The sequence below is a fragment of the Platichthys flesus genome, chromosome 21 (genome assembly GCF_949316205.1).
Source record: "Platichthys flesus chromosome 21, fPlaFle2.1, whole genome shotgun sequence".
In the NCBI taxonomy this organism is placed as follows: Eukaryota; Metazoa; Chordata; class Actinopteri; order Pleuronectiformes; family Pleuronectidae; genus Platichthys; species Platichthys flesus.
The window spans coordinates 6,837,552-6,856,067 of record NC_084965.1 but is presented as its reverse complement, the minus strand read 5'-3'; the positions used below and the strand labels follow the sequence as shown (position 1 = coordinate 6,856,067).

The 18,516-nt window shown below is 42.2% G+C and overlaps 2 protein-coding genes across 6 annotated transcripts in view; both read left to right on the top strand.

Annotated features, from left to right (window-relative positions):
* The first annotated feature begins 397 nt into the window (after nt 1–397).
* On the top strand, nt 398–9,180 carry si:ch73-206p6.1 (phospholipid scramblase 2). 4 transcript variants are annotated; one of them, XR_009912026.1, is made up of 9 exons: nt 398–2,249; nt 2,826–2,953; nt 3,919–3,961; nt 4,076–4,296; nt 4,459–4,620; nt 5,069–5,230; nt 5,977–6,139; nt 8,792–8,833; nt 8,991–9,179. XR_009912026.1 is itself a non-coding variant. In XM_062380101.1 (7 exons), the coding sequence occupies exons 2-7, from the start codon at nt 2,891–2,893 to the stop codon at nt 6,004–6,006; spliced, it is 681 nt and encodes a 226-aa protein (XP_062236085.1). In that variant the 5' UTR covers nt 398–2,249; nt 2,826–2,890; the 3' UTR covers nt 6,007–6,190. The 4 variants fall into 4 exon arrangements, 1 of the variants encoding a protein (XP_062236085.1); XR_009912025.1 differs by having other exon boundaries at nt 2,880–2,953; nt 8,792–9,180; XR_009912023.1 differs by having other exon boundaries at nt 8,792–9,180.
* Nucleotides 9,181–15,779: 6,599 nt separating this feature from the next.
* The window catches only part of plod2 (procollagen-lysine, 2-oxoglutarate 5-dioxygenase 2), a 41,569-nt gene continuing 38,832 nt past the window's right edge, over nt 15,780–18,516 (top strand). The window contains exon 1 of one of the 2 annotated variants that reach the window (XM_062379665.1): nt 15,780–16,029. In XM_062379665.1, the coding sequence (XP_062235649.1) occupies nt 15,927–16,029 (103 nt within the window). In that variant the 5' untranslated portion in view covers nt 15,780–15,926. The remainder of the gene's footprint in view (nt 16,030–18,516) is intronic. The other variant, XM_062379664.1, reaches the window with a different exon arrangement.

The window sequence follows — 18,516 nt, the reverse complement described above, 5'->3', positions numbered from 1 at the left end:
TACTTGAGTGAAAAAGAAAATATGAACATTGGAGGATTTAGTGGGAACAAGATCAGAGAAGACAAAGCAAGTAACGTTGGCTCATATTCATCAGAGGAAGAATAGAAATATCATGTATGGAATATTGTACTTTATGTGTCATTGAAAGTTATAATAACAGTGAAATGAATGTGAAATTGTGAAAATTCTGATTCCTATTTGACAGCTTGTGTGAATCTTTGATCTTCCATTCATCAACTGTCGGACAGCCGCTGATTTCTGACTGAGGCATTTCAAACTTCTGAGCATTCACTGCATCTCTCAGTGTGGAAGGGTATGAAGAGAGCCTGGGAGAATTTCTTCCATATATATATCCATTGATTCATATGTTCATGACTAAAATGATGACAGTGTTTAATCCTTTTATGTTGTGGTCACTAAACATTAGAAAGTCTCACCCGGCAGAGAGCGCCGGAGGGACACAGACGTAAGAAGTGTTCTCACTTACTAAAACACCAATGTTTATCATAACCAGATACACACACACATGCATGTACTCACTTTCTTCAGCACAAAGTCTCAAGGTAGGTCACTTATTGACTTCAGCCTCAGCAACATGTCCACCAGCATCTGGTGGTCACAACCATGAGAGAAGCAGATTGAGGTCTGCACAGGTACGTTTTCAGTGGTAAAAACTTCTTGAATTGTCACAGTGTAGTATTTGTCAGGTGAGTGCCATTCTAGTCTGTGTGTTGTTTTGAATAAATTACTTTACAGTCTCCAGGAAGTCAGGTCTCAGCTCTTTTACATATTTCATCTGTCAATAGTTGCTCCTTAACGAACAGGGATCTATTTTCTTTCTTTCTCTGCACTGTTGTTTTCAATCATTTGATGAGATGAGCTGTGAATACTTCCTTTACGAGAGAGGAATCTGGTTGATTGGTGACACAAATATTAGTCACTCTGACTAAACAATCTGTTTGTGAACTGATTCACAACTTTTTTACTCATGTGCTAAAACCTCAGAAACTTCCGTCTCAGTACAAGTGACACATTCAGAAAGATTAAGATTAAGATGCATTTATTTGTCCCAAACACATGCACAGACATGCACAGGCACCCTCATGCAGGTAGGGAAATTTAACCTCTGCTTTTGACCCTTCTGGTGCAGGACACACAGAGCAGTGAGCGACCATGTACGGCGCCCGGGGAGCAGATGTTGGGGGAGAAAGGTGCCTTGCTCAGGGGCACTAGAGAGGGTAGGGAGAATCCTCTTGGATATTTGGACAGATCAATCCAGGTTCGTCTTTTTGTTGTTTCTCCGTGGAGTCGAACCAGAGACGAACCAGAGACCTTCTCTCCCCATAGTCCAAGTTTCTGCCACTAGTCCACCGTCTCTGTGTCTTCTACCTCCTGCAGATGAATCACAAAAGTAAAACCACACTCAACACCTTCTCACACTCGACCTGAATCCGATGTAGCCATTTCTAAATGTCCTGAATTAGCTGAGCACGTCTGTTTATCGTTTCACAATCGCATCCAGAGAACTTTTACCTCTGTGCTTCCACTGCTTGTCTCTCTGCAGCTGAGTGACGTGCAGCACAGGGTTGTGATTACAGCTCTGAAGAATGACTCCACCGCTGCATTGATGAGACACTTTCTCTCATAACATGTGATTTGCCAGAATACAGGGGAAGCAACACAATCACTGCTCGACATCTGACAGTCTGAACACAGCTCAGTAGAAGAGACGTGCTATTTTTGGGAGCACATCATTCATTTCTCCACTAGATCCACACGCATCAGGGACATTGTTATTCTGAGCAGTTGAAAGAGTGATGTTGTGATTAATTAATAGAAAAATAGAAAATGAGATTCATCAATGCAAACGTTGTTTATATGAGATAATCTCACCCTTTTCATTTAGTTTATCTGCATCAATGGTGACATCTAGAGGTTGAATAAACGAAAAACATTCCTAAAACATATCAAACATATTAGAATTGCTGTGAAATAAACAGACCTGTGTGGATCCCCTCTCTGACCCAGATTGTTTCATTATGCACATTATTGACATAAAGATCGATTCTATTGTATTTTGCTCTAGTGCCTAGCAGCTGCTTCTGTTGTGCTGGGTTCTACACTCCTGCTCGTGATTGGCCCTGCGATATGGGAAGTCCGGTGACGCCGACCAATGGGATTAGATCTTTATTCCATAGTCCTGGTTCCGGACTGGCCTGTTTCTATTTTAAGTAGCAGGTGAAATAGCGGTGAGTAGCCCTCATTCTAACGTTACAGTTGTGTATCTCCCGGTTAATATTAATTGCAGCACACATTATGTATTTATGAGACATGAGTATCGGAGGTAGAAAGTGTCTGGTGGATGAGTAAGACTGGATCGCATCGTTCCAAGGCGTGCGCGCTTTTTACGCACGGATGAATCGTCCACGTTTGACATAACGAGTCGTAAAGATGTGCAGTGATGTGAGCCACATGTTCACAAACACGTTGTGATGTGTTGTTTATGTGCAAACACACACGCGGAGTAAGAGGATTTCTCGTGGTGGTGTGTTCCCGTCACAAGTCCAGCCAAGATTATGTGTCGCCCACCATAGAGTGTCTGCACCCCCCCGCCCCGCCCAGCCTGTGGACCTGCTCCATAACAAATAACCCACCATTTATTTATTTATTCTAATAAAAATACTCCCCGTGTGGCAGATGGATAATGTCGCTCCACGCATTCCAACATTCCTCCACACAGTTCAAATCACCGGATTCTACACAGAAAAATAGAAAAAACATCCATCTGTCGATTTGTTTATGACTCTCGCCTGCACCAACACAAGGTGGCGCCATATCTCCGATTGAATCCTCCCATTGATCGACCGCTCTGCCTGCAGGTCTGTTAAAGATGGATATGTATGCTGTGCCGGATATACCAGGCTGCCCCCCAGGACTAGAATACCTGACCCAGGTGAGCCTCTTTATTTATATGTGGCACATGTTTTATGAAATGTCACCTGTTCATTTGGAACATCTCCCCTTTTGCCTTCTATAACTCAGTCTCCCAGTCTATAGAATTGTTTTATATTTAACTTTTTTCCCCTATTTTTATATTTATACTTGCACAAATACACAACAGCAGGTTTAGGTGTCCTCTTCAAATGAATAACTAAATGTCTGCATTCAAACTGTAGTTGCTTCAGTGTCATTGTGCACGGTGGCTCACTGTCAATCTGTTGTGGGTTCATGGGACTCGCTATAGATGGGTTTCCTGTTTACAGAGAGTCCAGAGTACGTGCACAGCAGGAGGAAAGAACACAAAACATGTCAACCCACACAAAAGAGTATTTTGGGTCATTTTCAGTAAGAAACTAATTCCAGTGAGAGATAGTAGCAAAGATTATACCAACAAAGACTAGACAAAATTAGTCCACAACCATTGATCTGCACTACTGGTTTTAGTTACAGAGGCCCAGTCACACTATTTAGTATTTAGTCACCTTACTACCAGGAGCGTTTCAAGGGACCTTGGGGACCCTGGGCAAAGGGGACCTTGGGGGCCCAGCGTTGAGCCAAACCAAAGTAAAAAAACACCTGATATCAAACCACATCATTCCAATCCTAAAACATATCTTTCATTGACATTGTACAAATAAATAATAGTAAAGTAGTTAAGTACAAACCTTCACTACATTCTCAAATACACACCTGTAGACGTTTTAGTCCTCTACCAAACCTGTACAAGCCGGAACCTGAACATATCGGATCATAGAATATAAGTTGGGTTCTCACACAATTATTGTTGCTGTGGACTGATATAATCATCTGTTCCCAGGGGCCCCTCCTCAGCTCGGGGCTCCAGACAGTCGCCTGCTTGGCCTTCACTCTTGTTGTTGTTGTTGTTGCAGATTCAAGTTGTGTTCTCTGGTTTTCTAGGTGGACCAGCTGCTCATCAAACAGAAGGTTGAAGTAGTTGAAGGTACAATATGATAACAATGAAACAGAAAAATACCACTGCTTCCTGGTTTGTTCTGTGCCGTTTGGAACGTTAACCACTAACTCCTCCGCTCGTGTCGCCCCCCCCCCCACGCAGCCCTCGTCGGTTTCGAGAGCAACAACAAGTATGAAGTCCGTAACGCCATGGGTCAGAACGTGTTCTACGCCGTGGAGGAGAACGACTGCCTGAGTCGACAGTGCTGCGGCCCCGTGCGCTCCTTCAACATCCACGTGCTCGACAACTTCGGACAGGAGGTCATCACCGTCACCAGACCGCTGAAGTGCATGTCCTGCTTCTTCCCTTGCTGTTTGCAGGAGGTGAGTGGAGCCTCTTCTTTCTAAACACGACCCGCCTGTGTCCCTGAAATGACAGAGGTCGCAGAGGTCGCGGTTCACGATATCGCTTCAAATTAACATGTATTTTTGGAAACAGGTCCTGCCTACTAATCACACCCTGTTCTCCCACAACCCCTCCCTCAGCTGGAGGTGCAGTCCCCCCCTGGGAACACAGTGGGGTACGTTGTGCAACAGTGGCATCCGTTCTCCCCTAAATTCCTGGTGACGGACGAACACCGCGAGCCTGTGCTGAAGATCCATGGGCCCTTCTGTGGATGGAGCTGCCTCCCAGATGTTGACTTTGAGGTGGGTTTCTCTAAACACAAGGAGAAACCATTAAATTGGTGAAAACACAACATGACACGGTAACCTTCTCGCCCTCTGGGGCTGGTTTGCTTTTTTTTTGTTGTACTGGATCCTCCTTGAGCTCTGGAGCAGAAAAATGTGTTTCCAATCAAAGTGCACTGTAGCTTGGACGGGGGGGGGGGGCTCTCCTGTGTGGTACAGTCTGGCCATTGTTCCACGGCTCAGCTGCTTTCATTACACTGAGCCGAGACAAGGATTTGGGTCAATGACACAGACCTTCTACCAGGGGGAGGAGCCAACTGAGCCATGATGTCACCCAGCAGATTGGAAGTCATTACTGTGGTCGCTGTGGCAACTGGCATAAAAAAAAAAAAAAAAAGCCTGATCTCCCTGCAGTGAAATGAATGAGTTCAAGGATCTGATCTTTATCTTAATTCTCCGTCCTCAGATTCTCACCATGGATGAAGTGAGTAAAATCGGGAAGATCAGTAAACAGTGGACGGGACTTCTGCGGGAAATGTTCACAGATGCAGACAACTTTGGAATCCAGTTCCCCATGGACCTGGACGTGAAGGTCAAGGCTGTGATGATCGGCGCGTGTTTCCTCATCGTAAGTGCAATGTTAGGAATCTTGGCACGACTCCATCTATCTATCTATTTATCTATCCATGGTTAGTTACAGTTACACTTCTTTGGCGAAGGATTCTCTCATAGCAAAGGAAACGTGACCCGGCTTTTATGGGGAATGTTTTCCTCTTCACGTGTGTTTGGATGTTTCATGTACGCACCTCTTCATGCAACACATGGTTCCACAGTTTGTGTGAAATGTGGAACCAGGCCGATCGACACAAATGCAAAACAGCTTGTCAGAGCTTCCCTCTGCAGTTGCATGACTTGATTTGATTGATTTGATTTGATTTTATTTGGACATGGACATGACAATGTCATTGGACGAACCAGATGCATTGTTTACAGTGTATTAGCATAAATGCTAGTTTACAACACCTGTCCACAGATATTCGCGAATGTTAGTTAAGTGCGTAACTAACTCACCTACTCATAGATATCAGTCCCCTGAATGTGCCTGATTTATTTCATCAAGATCCATGAACAATTCTTTGAGAGATGAAGGAAAATGTTGAAAAATGTCATAATGTTGATGAAAGTATAAACACAAACTAATCCTATATTGGTGGAAGTAAAAATGCTCCATGGATGTTATTGTAGCGGTGATGTATCCATGAACGGATATGTCTCCATGGCTGATGTATTTTCACTGCAACAAGGCCTTAATATCATTGTCAATGTTTTGCCTTTCTACAGTATTGTCACTCTCTTCTCTTGTTCTCTTCACAGGACTTCATGTTCTTTGAGACAAACAACTAGGGGCCGAGCAGGATTTCCCGAGAAAGCGTTTCAACATTCCTGGAAGAGCAAGGCCATGAAGCCGTGATGATCAGCACCAAAAGCCCTGACACGGAGCAACCTGTCCGACGGAAAGTAAAGAAAGTACTGAGAGGTGTCCAAGTGTTTTCATTTTGCATGAACAGTGATGCCTTGATGGGGGGGGGGGGGGGGGGGGGGGGGGGGGTTTAACGTTTGCTGTTTGAGGTTGAAAAACATGACACTGGGCCCTGAGTCCAAAACTTTAAAATTGAACTATTACGACCAGAAACACGTTAATGAAAAGTTTGTGAAGGAAGGATTGGTTTCGTCAGCCTTGTGTGCTTTGGTCAGATCAATAGTCAAGATGTTACTTTATAGAGATCACTCAGCTTGTCGTTATATTGAGAGACCTGCAGGACTCGTGTGCTGCATTCGTTCCTAGATCTTAATTATTGATTAATATATTTTGTGTTATTTGTCCCCATCAGTGTGTGAGGTGCACGTAGCTTTTTCGTGTCTGTGTGCTATGAGGGCACTTGTGTGTTTGTGTGTGTGTGTGTTCACGGAAATATGAACTATCATAGGATAGTGCCATAACAATAATGCGTCGTCGACTCCGGGGGAACTTTACAGGTCTTTATGCTGTCCCGGTCGTGTCCACTAGAGGGAGGCAGCTTTTCATTTAAGAATAATGCCCAATTGAACAAACTCAACTTTTGATCATATTCAAAATATTTTTGGGACAAACTCAGGTTGAACTGCATGGTACTGTAAAATAGTGTTGGCTGTTTACCTGCTGGCTCTGGGAATCCCACACCTCAGTGTTTGAGGAGGTTTTATACATTAAATCATATATATATATATATTAATGTTATATGTCATATTTTCAATAGATATCCTGGTGCATCCTGGATTTTTAAAAATCTATTCCACTCTTACTCTACATATTTGATAGTTTTAAATGCAAAGCTCAGAAAATGCAGCTGATGCAGCATTATGAATATAATTTGACATGTGTGGCAATCAGTCTGATTAGGAAAGTACTGCAGCAAAGACATTAGCTTTGTGCTACATCAACATTAAAGTTCCTTTGTAGCATCTTCAGTCGTATGTATGCACCTGGAAGTCACATCCAAAGTTAGATATTAAGGCTTAAAAGCTTAAAAGGCTTTTTATTTCTGTATGAAGTAGTATACACAGCCCGCTGGGACGTGTTTCCTTCGGCAGACCTATATTTTCTTGTGTCAACAGTTTTGTTTTTCTGCCTTCAATACAATGACACTTGTTTGTAGAATGACCATAAGTGGATTTACCTTTTAAAAGCAGCATTGCAAGTCAAACTATGTGATCGAGTGCTTCAGATGGATGTATTTTTGCATATTTCTCTGTTTTTATGGCTTAAGTAACTGTTCGATTTAATGTAGAAATTTGAAGTACATTCTTGCCATTAACATTATTTTAAAAAGCATTAACAGTAGAGGCTGGTACTGGATCCTCTAAAGTCTGAAGGCTCTGTGATTGTGTTTAAAAGCAAAACATTCAAGTCAGAATGTGAAACAAAGGGAATTCAGCTATTTGTAGTAAGTTATATATTTAATAGTTAAAGTACTTATTCTTCTACTTTTGCACTAATACTGTGAACTAATGAACCATGTTGTCATTTTGTCATGCGATGAATGCAAACTAACTCTGTGAGCTTCAATAAAACCCAAGTGTGATGCGTGTCCTTGTTTTCTGTTGTTTTGTAAATCATCAGATCCATTAAACTCCAAAACTCACTGAGCCTCAAAATTAGATTTAAAAAACAAAATCTGGCCTTGAGTCCTCCCTCCAGTGCCGACTAACAGTGAGGGTAACAATGGTCAGACCTTGTCAAAGTTAATGTAAAACCACTGAACCTTGCTTGTTAATTAGTGGAGCTCATTTGCCACCGCCACAGCCGCCTTCATCTTGTGCTAACGCAGCATCCGGAAACTGCTCAGGTGAAATCTGAAAAGTAGGAAGAAAAAAAGAGAAAAAACTGCCGCAGCGAGTAATTGATGGGACCAATAAAATTAAAATGAAACGATTACATGAAAAAACGGAAATTAGACGATTCACTTTTCTCCGTTTTCAGATAAGCCCATTAACCTGAAGCAGTTAACATTTGGTGTAAAGTAAAGAAAATCCCTGTTTTAATCACACAACAATGGAAAGAGCTGCTCCGGGGTTGACTAAAGATGAAGGTCGTGCTTCCATTCTTACCGTCTCAGCTCAAACTGTGTTTTTTATCAAACTGTTTAAACTCTGTTATAATAGAGTCTTTTCATTTTGAATCGACAGAAGATCAGAAGGACTGTGTTGAATTGCAACTCTTCTGATAAGAAACATTTGAGGCCACAGGTCCGCTGCATTTAACCTTTCATATAAGTGTTCTATCTCTGACTTCTATGAATTCCCATGAGTCATGGTAAGAATGAGGCTTTTTGTGTTAGTGTTAGTTTAACACATTCCCTGGCGTAGTTGTCTGGAACATATGAGGTAAGTACAGCCCTGACTCCTATAGCTGTGGTTGGAAAACAATGTGAGCAGTGGAGGCATGTACACTTCTGCCAGGCATGACATGATTTAAAAAGAAAATGTTTTTACAGCAGAAAAACAGTGTCCTTCAATTCACCCCTGTACCATTTTTATACAGTTGCTCATGGTCCCCAGAGGATGAACCCTACAGACTTTGGCCATCACCGGACTTGAAATAAACACAAATTAGAACAATGTTAAACTACTTTTTTCTCATTTCCTCCAGATGGTGACCACAACTTCGAAGGATCCTGTTCTCTGGCATGATGTAAAGTTTACTTTTTGATGAAAACAGACAGCGTTTGAATTCCTTTTACAGCTGTGATTAGCAAAGATTAAGATTTACTATTTTCCTACAAATATCTTGCGAAACCACTGAGAAATACTAAACACTAATCTCCTGCTTTGTTGAATGACATGTTTAGAGAGCAGCACTCGTCCTTTGGAATGAATTTAATGCTGAGGCCTCACAGTGATACATACGGATGATGTCATCCCGGCGATGATCTGCTGGCTGCGACTTCCCAGTCTGGGAAAAAATGCAGATGTTTATTTGTGGGATTCTGCTTTGTGCAACACCCCATTTCATAGACTCCCCCCTTGTAATTAGAATCATATTAAAGTTGTGCAGCTCGTAAACTGTGTGATCACTCTCTGTTGTGCTGCGTCTTTAAAATTGACATGATTCATTACACGAGTTACTTTGAAGTCAAACAAACAACAGCATTAGGAACTTTGCTTCTGTGAGTGTGAGTGTTTCTGTCCAACATGGCACAGAAAGGACTGTAGCGCCTGTGGGTGGGTCCCACACGGAGAAGTGGGTTTGCTCATTGTTAATGGTGACCACTCGTTGGCTCCCGACAACGTACTGGAATTTCTGGTATCTGTGCCATGAACCCACTTGAGATAAACAAATGGCTAAAGCAACATCTGTGCAAACGTTGCCAGGGAAAACACCACACAACACCAGACTGGGGGACAGCAGATGTAATATATAAGGGGGGGGGGGGTAAACACTGGCTTAGCTCAAGGTGTGCCATTAGAAGGACGTCAACCAGCTCTTTGGACTTTGAAAATCATTATCTGTGAATCAAAATACAGGAAATTACAAAGAAAGGCTCTCTTGGAGCTCAATGATCCGCCAAAGCCCAAGAGTCCTATCACGAAACACTTTCAAGTCCACTAGATTAAGATTTTTATCTGGATAAATATATTGGTAATTTGTCAAAATGAAAAAATTGCCCTTTCTCTCAATGTTAGGGAAAGCAATGGGTCTTAATGGGCTCTTTCTAAGCCCAATTTCAGTTCAGTAGTTTTTGAATAATTATGTCACATTACACATCCAACCAATAAAACAAAAAACCATCCAACCAACCAACTATCAAACCAGTCAAACAACCAAACAAACAACTGACCAACCAACTATCAAACCAGTCAAACAACCAAACAAACATCTGACCAACCAACTATCAAACCAACCAAACAAACAAACAAACAACTGACCAACCAACTATCCAACCAAACAACCAGGAAACAGCGGTAAAAGCATAAACTCCTTGGCATATATTTAAGTTTCTTCAAAATAATACCCTGCAAATCAATTGAGTTGTTTATAACTATATTACATCAGTAAGTGGCACTGGAAGGACATGATTCATTTACTTTAGACGCCTTCTCTCCTCGACCTACGTCTGGTACACTTTTGGAGCCTTGTGGTTTTTAACGTGGGCCGCCCTAATGATGACATTTAAAGGAAAGGCCAAGAAAAAAGCTCATTATGTGTAATTTGGAGGGATCACTGCCCCTAAAAAGAAAAAAGGTGGAATCAGTGGAGATGCTAATTTTACAGGGGCCCCAAAATCGCACAGGTTTGAAAAAAATCTTCAACTTTCCTTCAGCAGTTTACAGTCACTCGCTGCTCAGGTCTCTGTAGTTAGCCCAGTATGAAACAACAGATGAAAGACCGCCTGGGAACAAAGTGAATTAATTCTCGTCTAAACCCGTTCCCCCTTTCTGCAGCCAGACACTGGGGTGATATTAAAGATGTAGTCTGCTGTGCTTGTTAAAAGCTCTTTGCGCTAAGATTAAATGAGCTGTTGATGACAAGACCCCGGACCACACCACGAGCCAGTGGATGCCCCCCCCGGCCTCATAAGAGGAGCTGGCGTAGACAGAAGTTGTCCGAGGGTTGATGGATAGATGGGTCGCGGAGGAAACGAGCGGCCCCCCTTTTCCATCGATCAAATGTAAACGATCAAAGCTTCTGGGTTTAAAAATAAAACCCCATTCTTTTACAGTCATTGCGCAATTGTGGTTTCTCCGGTGCGGTCGATGGGGACCACGACTCCAGGATCTGTGACTCACCCGTGCAATTGCAAAACCATCCGGCCGTGCCACCAATAGAGGGTTGTGTCAAAAAATAGAGTTAAGATGTCCAAGGTGGAGCTCAACCACTGACAACCAGGGGTTAGGGTTAGCTTTTGGTTTCGATATCGCCTGAAGGGGCAACACATTGTTTTTAGATTATATACCCACAAACAGTGATGGTAGGAGTCCTGGAAATCATTGGATAAATGGAGGAGCAATTTCCTCCTCACTTTCCCATGTGTCGTTATTTTTATTCCCTCTTTTTCCCTCGATAGAATTCCTAGTTTTTACGTGATACAATATTGGGCATCTGCTTCCCAGTCTAGCTAAAGAATCATCTGTTTCTTCTTTCAGCTTGATTAAGTTGAGACAGCGGCGGCAAACCCACTGTCTCCACGACTGTGCCAGAAATAGACGCCGGGCTGCTGTCGCCGGGAAGCTGCAACACTGTTTAGTCTTTCGGTGGCCGATGCTGAGGACAGGGGAGGCTTGTGTGTTTTCTTTGGCTCTGGAATTAAGTTAAATTAAAATAAAAAAAGGTAAGGGGGGAGCACAAACCACCTGAGCGGTAGGAGGGTGTCCAGCAGTCGGGGCTGTCTGTGCAGGTTGGTAAACAGGCTTGCTGGAGTTCAGGGTCTCTGCATGTGTGGCTGCTCATCCAGATGTGCCCTACCAGCTTCTGTTGGCGCTATCTCACCATTTCTGTGTGAGTGAAGGTCATTGTAACCCTCGTCATCCTTCCCACTCCTGCACACTACAAACTCACAAAACGACAACAAATACAAAGATGTACGACTAAACCGAATGGCCCCATCTTCCGGTGTAACATATACAATATTTGTCAGAGTGTAATCAAACCCAGAGGACGTTTCTCCAGCTTTCTCTAAATATTTGGAGGGTGTTCAGATTTGAGCCGGTGAGCTGAAGCGAGACGCAGCACACTCCTTGCGACTCGCTGCCAAGATGCAACATGAGGTTCTGTACCACCAACACTTATATTTTCCAGCTGGGGGAAGTTGATACCGTGGTTAAAGCTGCTGCACAGGGGGATTGTGTTTGTCTTCATGGTTTCTCAATGGGGAGAATGTCCTTTGTTGGGGGGAGAGTGTCTCAACTTGAGATACAGTTACAGTAGACACACGTAATAATGCGCTCACTCTAGTGTTGCATACTGGATTACAGTAGGAATGTTCGATGCCCAAGTCAACTTGTGTGTGTTGAGTTCTCTGGCACGGCTCTACATTCTCAAGGTTAACAGGGCCCCAGTGGAGAGAAGCAATTTACCCTGCAAAAAAAAAAGAAAGAAAAAGAACTAGTGCTTCTACTCCTGCATTTAAAACCACCAGCCTGGTGATGTCATTTAGTGAAACAGGCTGGGCGTTGGCAGCAGTCACAGAGTGCCACGCAAAGTGTTGCCCAGGATGGATCGAGCCACAGGGGCCGCTCTGTCCCTCCTGATAATTCATGAGAGACGCAAATGAGACAAAGCTTTGGAATCAAGGTCAGCTGAGCACGCGGGGAGACGCAGATACAATCCGACGGTAAATGGAAGTTGGATTTAACGTCTGGTTTCTGTTTTCCTCATCATCTCTCCCTCGTGTGTGTGTGTGTGTACACAGCTGTAAGAGAACAACTATGGCATCTGCAACTTGACTGTTTTACACACACACATGTGCCGTCATTATTTGACTGTCCCATCATTAGCTCTTTTTTGAATTAGTTTTCAATTGTGAGGTCAAATGCCTCCGATAAAGACCCTGAAGTCTAGAGTTAATATCATATGAATGTCCAGAGCCTTGGGTCGACCAGTGGTTCAGAACAGGACGGTTATTCCCCTGTTTTATAAAGAAATGGTTAATTTGACTAAAATTCAAATCAAGGAATTTATCAATTTTCTGAAAGTAGTAATGGCCGTAACTTTTCTTGCATCACAAGGTTGAACATATGAATGCAAGGCCATTGGAGCTGTTTTGCACACATATCAGTACCTGCAGTCAGGATTGCTGATATGACAATTATTAATATACAGAATAAAGAATAGCAATGTGCATTCATGTTTACATTCTACATAAAAGCAAGTTGTATATTTTCTCTTTACACTTTTTGGGGGGGTTTTACTACACAGCCGTGCATGGAACCTAGGAGAAGCAAATAAAAAAATAATGCACATTAAACATATATATGCTTCTCTGAACAGAAACAGCTTACAGAGTGAGTACATTTTTCTATTAATAAATGCAAGGCTTAACTGCAAGAGAGTACTTTTACATTGTGGTTCATTGAGGAGGGGATGTGAATACTTCTCCCACTGCCAGTATAGAGACATATTCATGCCATATTGCCTCGTACACATCATTAAAACAGGGACAAGGGAACTACTGTAAGTTATGTGAACAATTTTTAAATAATGAATAAAGCCTTATACATTCATGGTTAGTTTTAAGATGTGATTTTGTAGTTTTACTCCACCTCTCACACTTGAGCCTGAAAACGTCTCTTCAGAGCAGATGCTGTGGAGTGAGTGCAGTGACAGGAGCTGTTGCTCAGTGGGAGGCGGCCAGCAGGAGGGGTATTTAGCAGCCAACAGGTGGGTCAGTGGGGGGGGGGGGGGGGGGTACAGCTGTGCTCAGCCTCACTTTTGCACAAAACATCCCAGTGTCAGGTGTGAACACTGTTATATATCAAACGCTTCACCGACACCTCCTCAAAACGTCAAAGATTGGAAAGAACCTCCGCATCTGAGTTACACACATCTGATGCAGGGTGTAGGTGTTGCCATCGTTATGTCATAGAAAATTGGCAGGGGGGGCTTGTGCAGAACACACACAGCCGCTAATTCTGTGCAACACAACCCACACCCAACTGTAGCCTGTGTAATTTAACAGGCAATTAATCAACTTTATCCTCGGTTATACTCCATCTTGAACCACAGATGCAAAGTGGATTGCTTTATATATTCCTCGAAGGGTGCAGCATGCATGCTGTGCTGCCTGATTCAAATCGAATCCCCTCCATGCAAAGAAGAGCTGCTTTGTCTGCTGTCGATCTCTTAAAGATTAACTGAAGCAGTGTGGGCAGCAGCCCTATTTACATCTTCTCATTTGTTTGCAAAGCGAAGAAGAACTTTTCCCTGAAGCCTCTCTCTTAAATTCAGAGTCCATGTTTTTCAGTTCATGCAAATTTGGAACCAGTGCCTGTGAAAGCAGAAATCGACATCACGCTGAACTTCGCAGACTCTCGATGTGGAAAGTAACACAATTGCTATATAGACGATTTTAAAGTCTCTCAAGATTGGCCTCCCAACTTCCACGTCCCAGATCTCTGATGAAGTCATGTTAGGCTTGATAATTAAACCTGATGTGTAGTGATCATCATGTTGAAAGCAAATTCTAGGTTTGGCTTGAGGGGTGTTTCCTGCAGCACGTCCACACCATCCCATCCCTGCACTTTACAGGCAAGTCAAGAATAAACAAAAGTGGCAAAAACTTTAAAATTAGAGCAAAAACAATTTGCTGTGTGTGTTTGCACATCTGTGTGTGTGTGTGTGTGTGTGTGTGTGTGTACGTGTGGACTATATGGAGGGTTCAATCTCTGTCAGAGCTGTGGCAAATGATGGATGGCTTACTCCTGGAGAGCCGGCTTTGTGGGCCTAGAACTGACAACCCACACATTAAACTGAACTACCCACACCCAAGACAGATATCACAGAACGGTTTTAGCACATCAGCGTAATGTTAGTGGAGAAACATCCACTTTGGTGAAACACTATATAAACACACTATGCTGCCAAAATGAATAGGTTTTTATACATCTCTTTGTGTGCATCATGCTGCTATTGGGAATTGTTGTGAAGTGAAAAGGGGTCCCTTCTTTTTTTTCTGTTCATGCTGAAATAAAGTGGATTCACTTGGTCTGACGTTTTCGATCACATCTTTATAAAACACCTCATTAGCTTCATACTACAAACCCTATGGGGGGGGGGGGGGGATGTTTTTTGAGAGAAGATTCCAGATTCATTCACTAGACTGGCACTCAGTAGAGCTCAACAGAGCCATATAGGTTCATCTCTGATTCATGAAGCTTCCTTCTACCAAGTTGTGTGGTTATTGGTCCATTATTACATAAACCTGTTGACTGACAAATCATGATAACATAACCTCCTTAGCAGAGGTAATAAAACCTCCACCCATTTGTCAAGGAAATGTTTATCAACATTAATAATTATTAGAAACACAACAGGAAATTAAAAGTAAAAAGAAATGTTTCTAGAATATCTAAATAGTTGACGGGTAATTTTCTGTTGGTCGACTAATCAATTAATTTATTAAAAGCAAATTTTCTTTAACAAGTTAAGTCTTTCATTCTCACTTTCCAACTATGAAATTAACTGAACTATGAACGAGTTCAGAATGGAAATGGTGAACTATGAACGTGAACTATTCATGTGAACTTGTATGAACTTGTATCCCCGCAGCTCTTTTCTGATTGGTCCAACAACCAACCAGGTCTCCAGGACATATCCTAACTAAAAACTCTGATGAGTGTTGATGTGGCGTTTTCAACAATTCAGCAAAACGCACGTAGCCCACATGCGTAAACACACAGTGCGTTTCTCTGTTGCTCCTCGTGCTGTATCTCCTCCTTCTCCTCCTCCTCCTCTCACTTTCTCTCTCTTTTGGGCTGTGACTCCACCAGGAGCCCAAGTGGCTGCAGTTGCAATTAAGCAACCACGCCTGTTGCGCTCTAATGTCTGTGAATTGCAGTACTTATAGGACCCCAGCCTGCAGCGGCGCACAGAGCGCAGCCTCGAGAAAACACTCCTCTACGCCACCCCCCCACTTCCACTTTCCCTGTATAACTTTAATATCGCGAGAGCCGGCGGCTACATAACGACCCTCCCGGGTTGGTGCTGTCCGCTGCAGTGGGTCTGAGAGGCAACAGTCCAGTCGCTGACCCAGCCAGGCGCTCCGTGTCCGGGAACACGCACCGCAGCCATGGAGTACCTCACGTTTTGCTTTGTATTTTCATGCTGGATGAAGTTGGCAATTTCTCTCTCCTCCACCGCCTCACCTCAGACTCCTGCGCCTATTCCAAAAGGTAAGATTCGATTAAAAGACAAAACTTTCTCTCCCTCCTATTGTTGCCTGTCAGGTTTCACACCGGTCAAATTTGTCTGCCATTACGCACGAAGCGACATCACACTTTTACAGCTTTTGAGCGTTTCATAGAACATCTCCGAGCTGCTGTGCCAAGAGTGGAAAGTGGAAGTGATTTTTCGGGGGGGGGGGGGTACTTTACATCATGTTACAGTACAGGAGGTGCAGATTGCACAGTCGACGTGCCAGCGCGTAAAATTACATGATGGTGCCCAACACAAAAGAACAGTCTGCGGTTTGTCACAATCCCGTTTTGATGTCATGATGTTTGGCTGCGCACAGACACACACATGTCAGCCCGTTGGAAACAACTCCAACTCCACTCGAGTACTTTCGCTTGTTCGCCCCTTTTTTTTTTTGCTTTGTTCATCCAAGAGTAAACCACAAGTGTCAGTCACAAGACAGGATTTACTCAACGTCAGGATGCACAAGAAACCCATTAGTATGTGATGCTTATGTTAAACAAACAATTACGTGAGTAAAACCCCAGCGCAGGAACTGCAGTAAAGTGAGCCGTCATCTGGGAAGCCAGCCGCCACCAGATTTTTGTTGCGCGTCTACTCGTGCCTCATACGGTAAAGCGGTAGAGATAGTGTGAGCGCCTAAAAAGAACGTAAACACAACTATATTTTAGTTATAGTCTCTCATTTGATTATTTTATTCATATCTTCATGGTGTATCTGTTCATGTAAATTATGTACTTTTAATTCAAATTGAAGGGCAAGTCTGTAGGAAAGGATTAATGTATTCATAATGTAACCATATTTGGAAGCTTATTAAAAAAATTCCTTGAGAGGTTATAAGCTATTTCAAGTGGATTCCTGTTCATGCTGTCTCTGACTATGCTGACACATATTTTTGTGTACTTTTACTGCAGAATTACTGAGAAAATTAAAGGGCAAATCTGTGAAAGTGGCCCAATGGATTCATAATGTTGCCATATTTGGAAGCTTATTAAAAATATTCCTTGAGAGGTTATAAGCTACTTTAAGTGGATTCCTGTTCATGGTGTCTCTGACTATGCTGACATATATTTTTGTGTACTTTTACTGCAGAATTTCTGAGAAAATTAAAGGGCAAATCTGTGAAAGTGGCCCAATGGATTCATAACGTTGCCATATTTGGAAGCTTATTAAACAAATTCATCGAGAGGTTATAAGCTATTTCAAGTCGATTCCTGTTCATGGTGTCTCTGACTATGCTGACATATATTTTTGTGTACTTTTACTGCAGAATTACTGAGAAAATCAAAGGGCAAATCTGTGAAAGTGGCCCAATGCATTCCTAATGTGACCATATTTGGAAGCTTATTTTAAAATTTTCATTGAGAGGTTATAAGCTATTTCAAGTGGATTCCTGTTCATGCTGTCTCTGACTATGCTGACATATAGTTTTGTGTACTTTTACTGCAGAATTACTGAGAAAATTAAAGGGCAAATCTGTGAAAGTGGCCCAATGGATTCATAATGTAACCATATTTGGAAGCTTATTAAACAAATTCCTCGAGAGGTTATAAGCTATTTCAAGTGGATTCCTGTTCATGGTGTCTCTGACTATGCTGACATATAGTTTTGTGTACTTTTACTGCAGAATTACTGAGAAAATTAAAGGGCAAATCTGTGAAAGTGGCCCAATGGATTCATAATGTTGCCATATTTGGAAGCTTATTAAAAATATTCCTTGAGAGGTTATAAGCTACTTTAAGTGGATTCCTGTTCATGGTGTCTCTGACTATGCTGACATATATTTTTGTGTACTTTTACTGCAGAATTTCTGAGAAAATTAAAGGGCAAATCTGTGAAAGTGGCCCAATGGATTCATAATGTAACCATATTTGGAAGCTTATTAAACAGATTCCTCGAGAGGTTATAAGCTATTTCAAGTGGATTCCTGTTCATGGTGTCTCTGACTATGCTGACATATAGTTTTGTGTACTTTTACTGCAGAATTACTGAGAAAATTAAAGGGCAAATCTGTGAAAGTGGCCCAATGGATTCATAATGTTGCCATATTTGGAAGCTTATTAAACAAATTCATCGAGAGGTTATAAGCTATTTCAAGTCGATTCCTGTTCATGGTGTCTCTGACTATGCTGACATATATTTTTGTGTACTTTTACTGCAGAATTACTGAGAAAATCAAAGGGCAAATCTGTGAAAGTGGCCCAATGCATTCCTAATGTAACCATATTTGGAAGCTTATTAAAAAAATTCCTTGAGAGGTTATAAGCTATTTCAAGTGGATTCCTGTTCATGCTGTCTCTGACTATGCTGACACATATTTTTGTGTACTTTTACTGCAGAATTACTGAGAAAATTAAAGGGCAAATTTGTGAAAGTGGCCCAATGGATTCATAATGTTGCCATATTTGGAAGCTTATTAAAAATATTCCTTGAGAGGTTATAAGCTACTTTAAGTGGATTCCTGT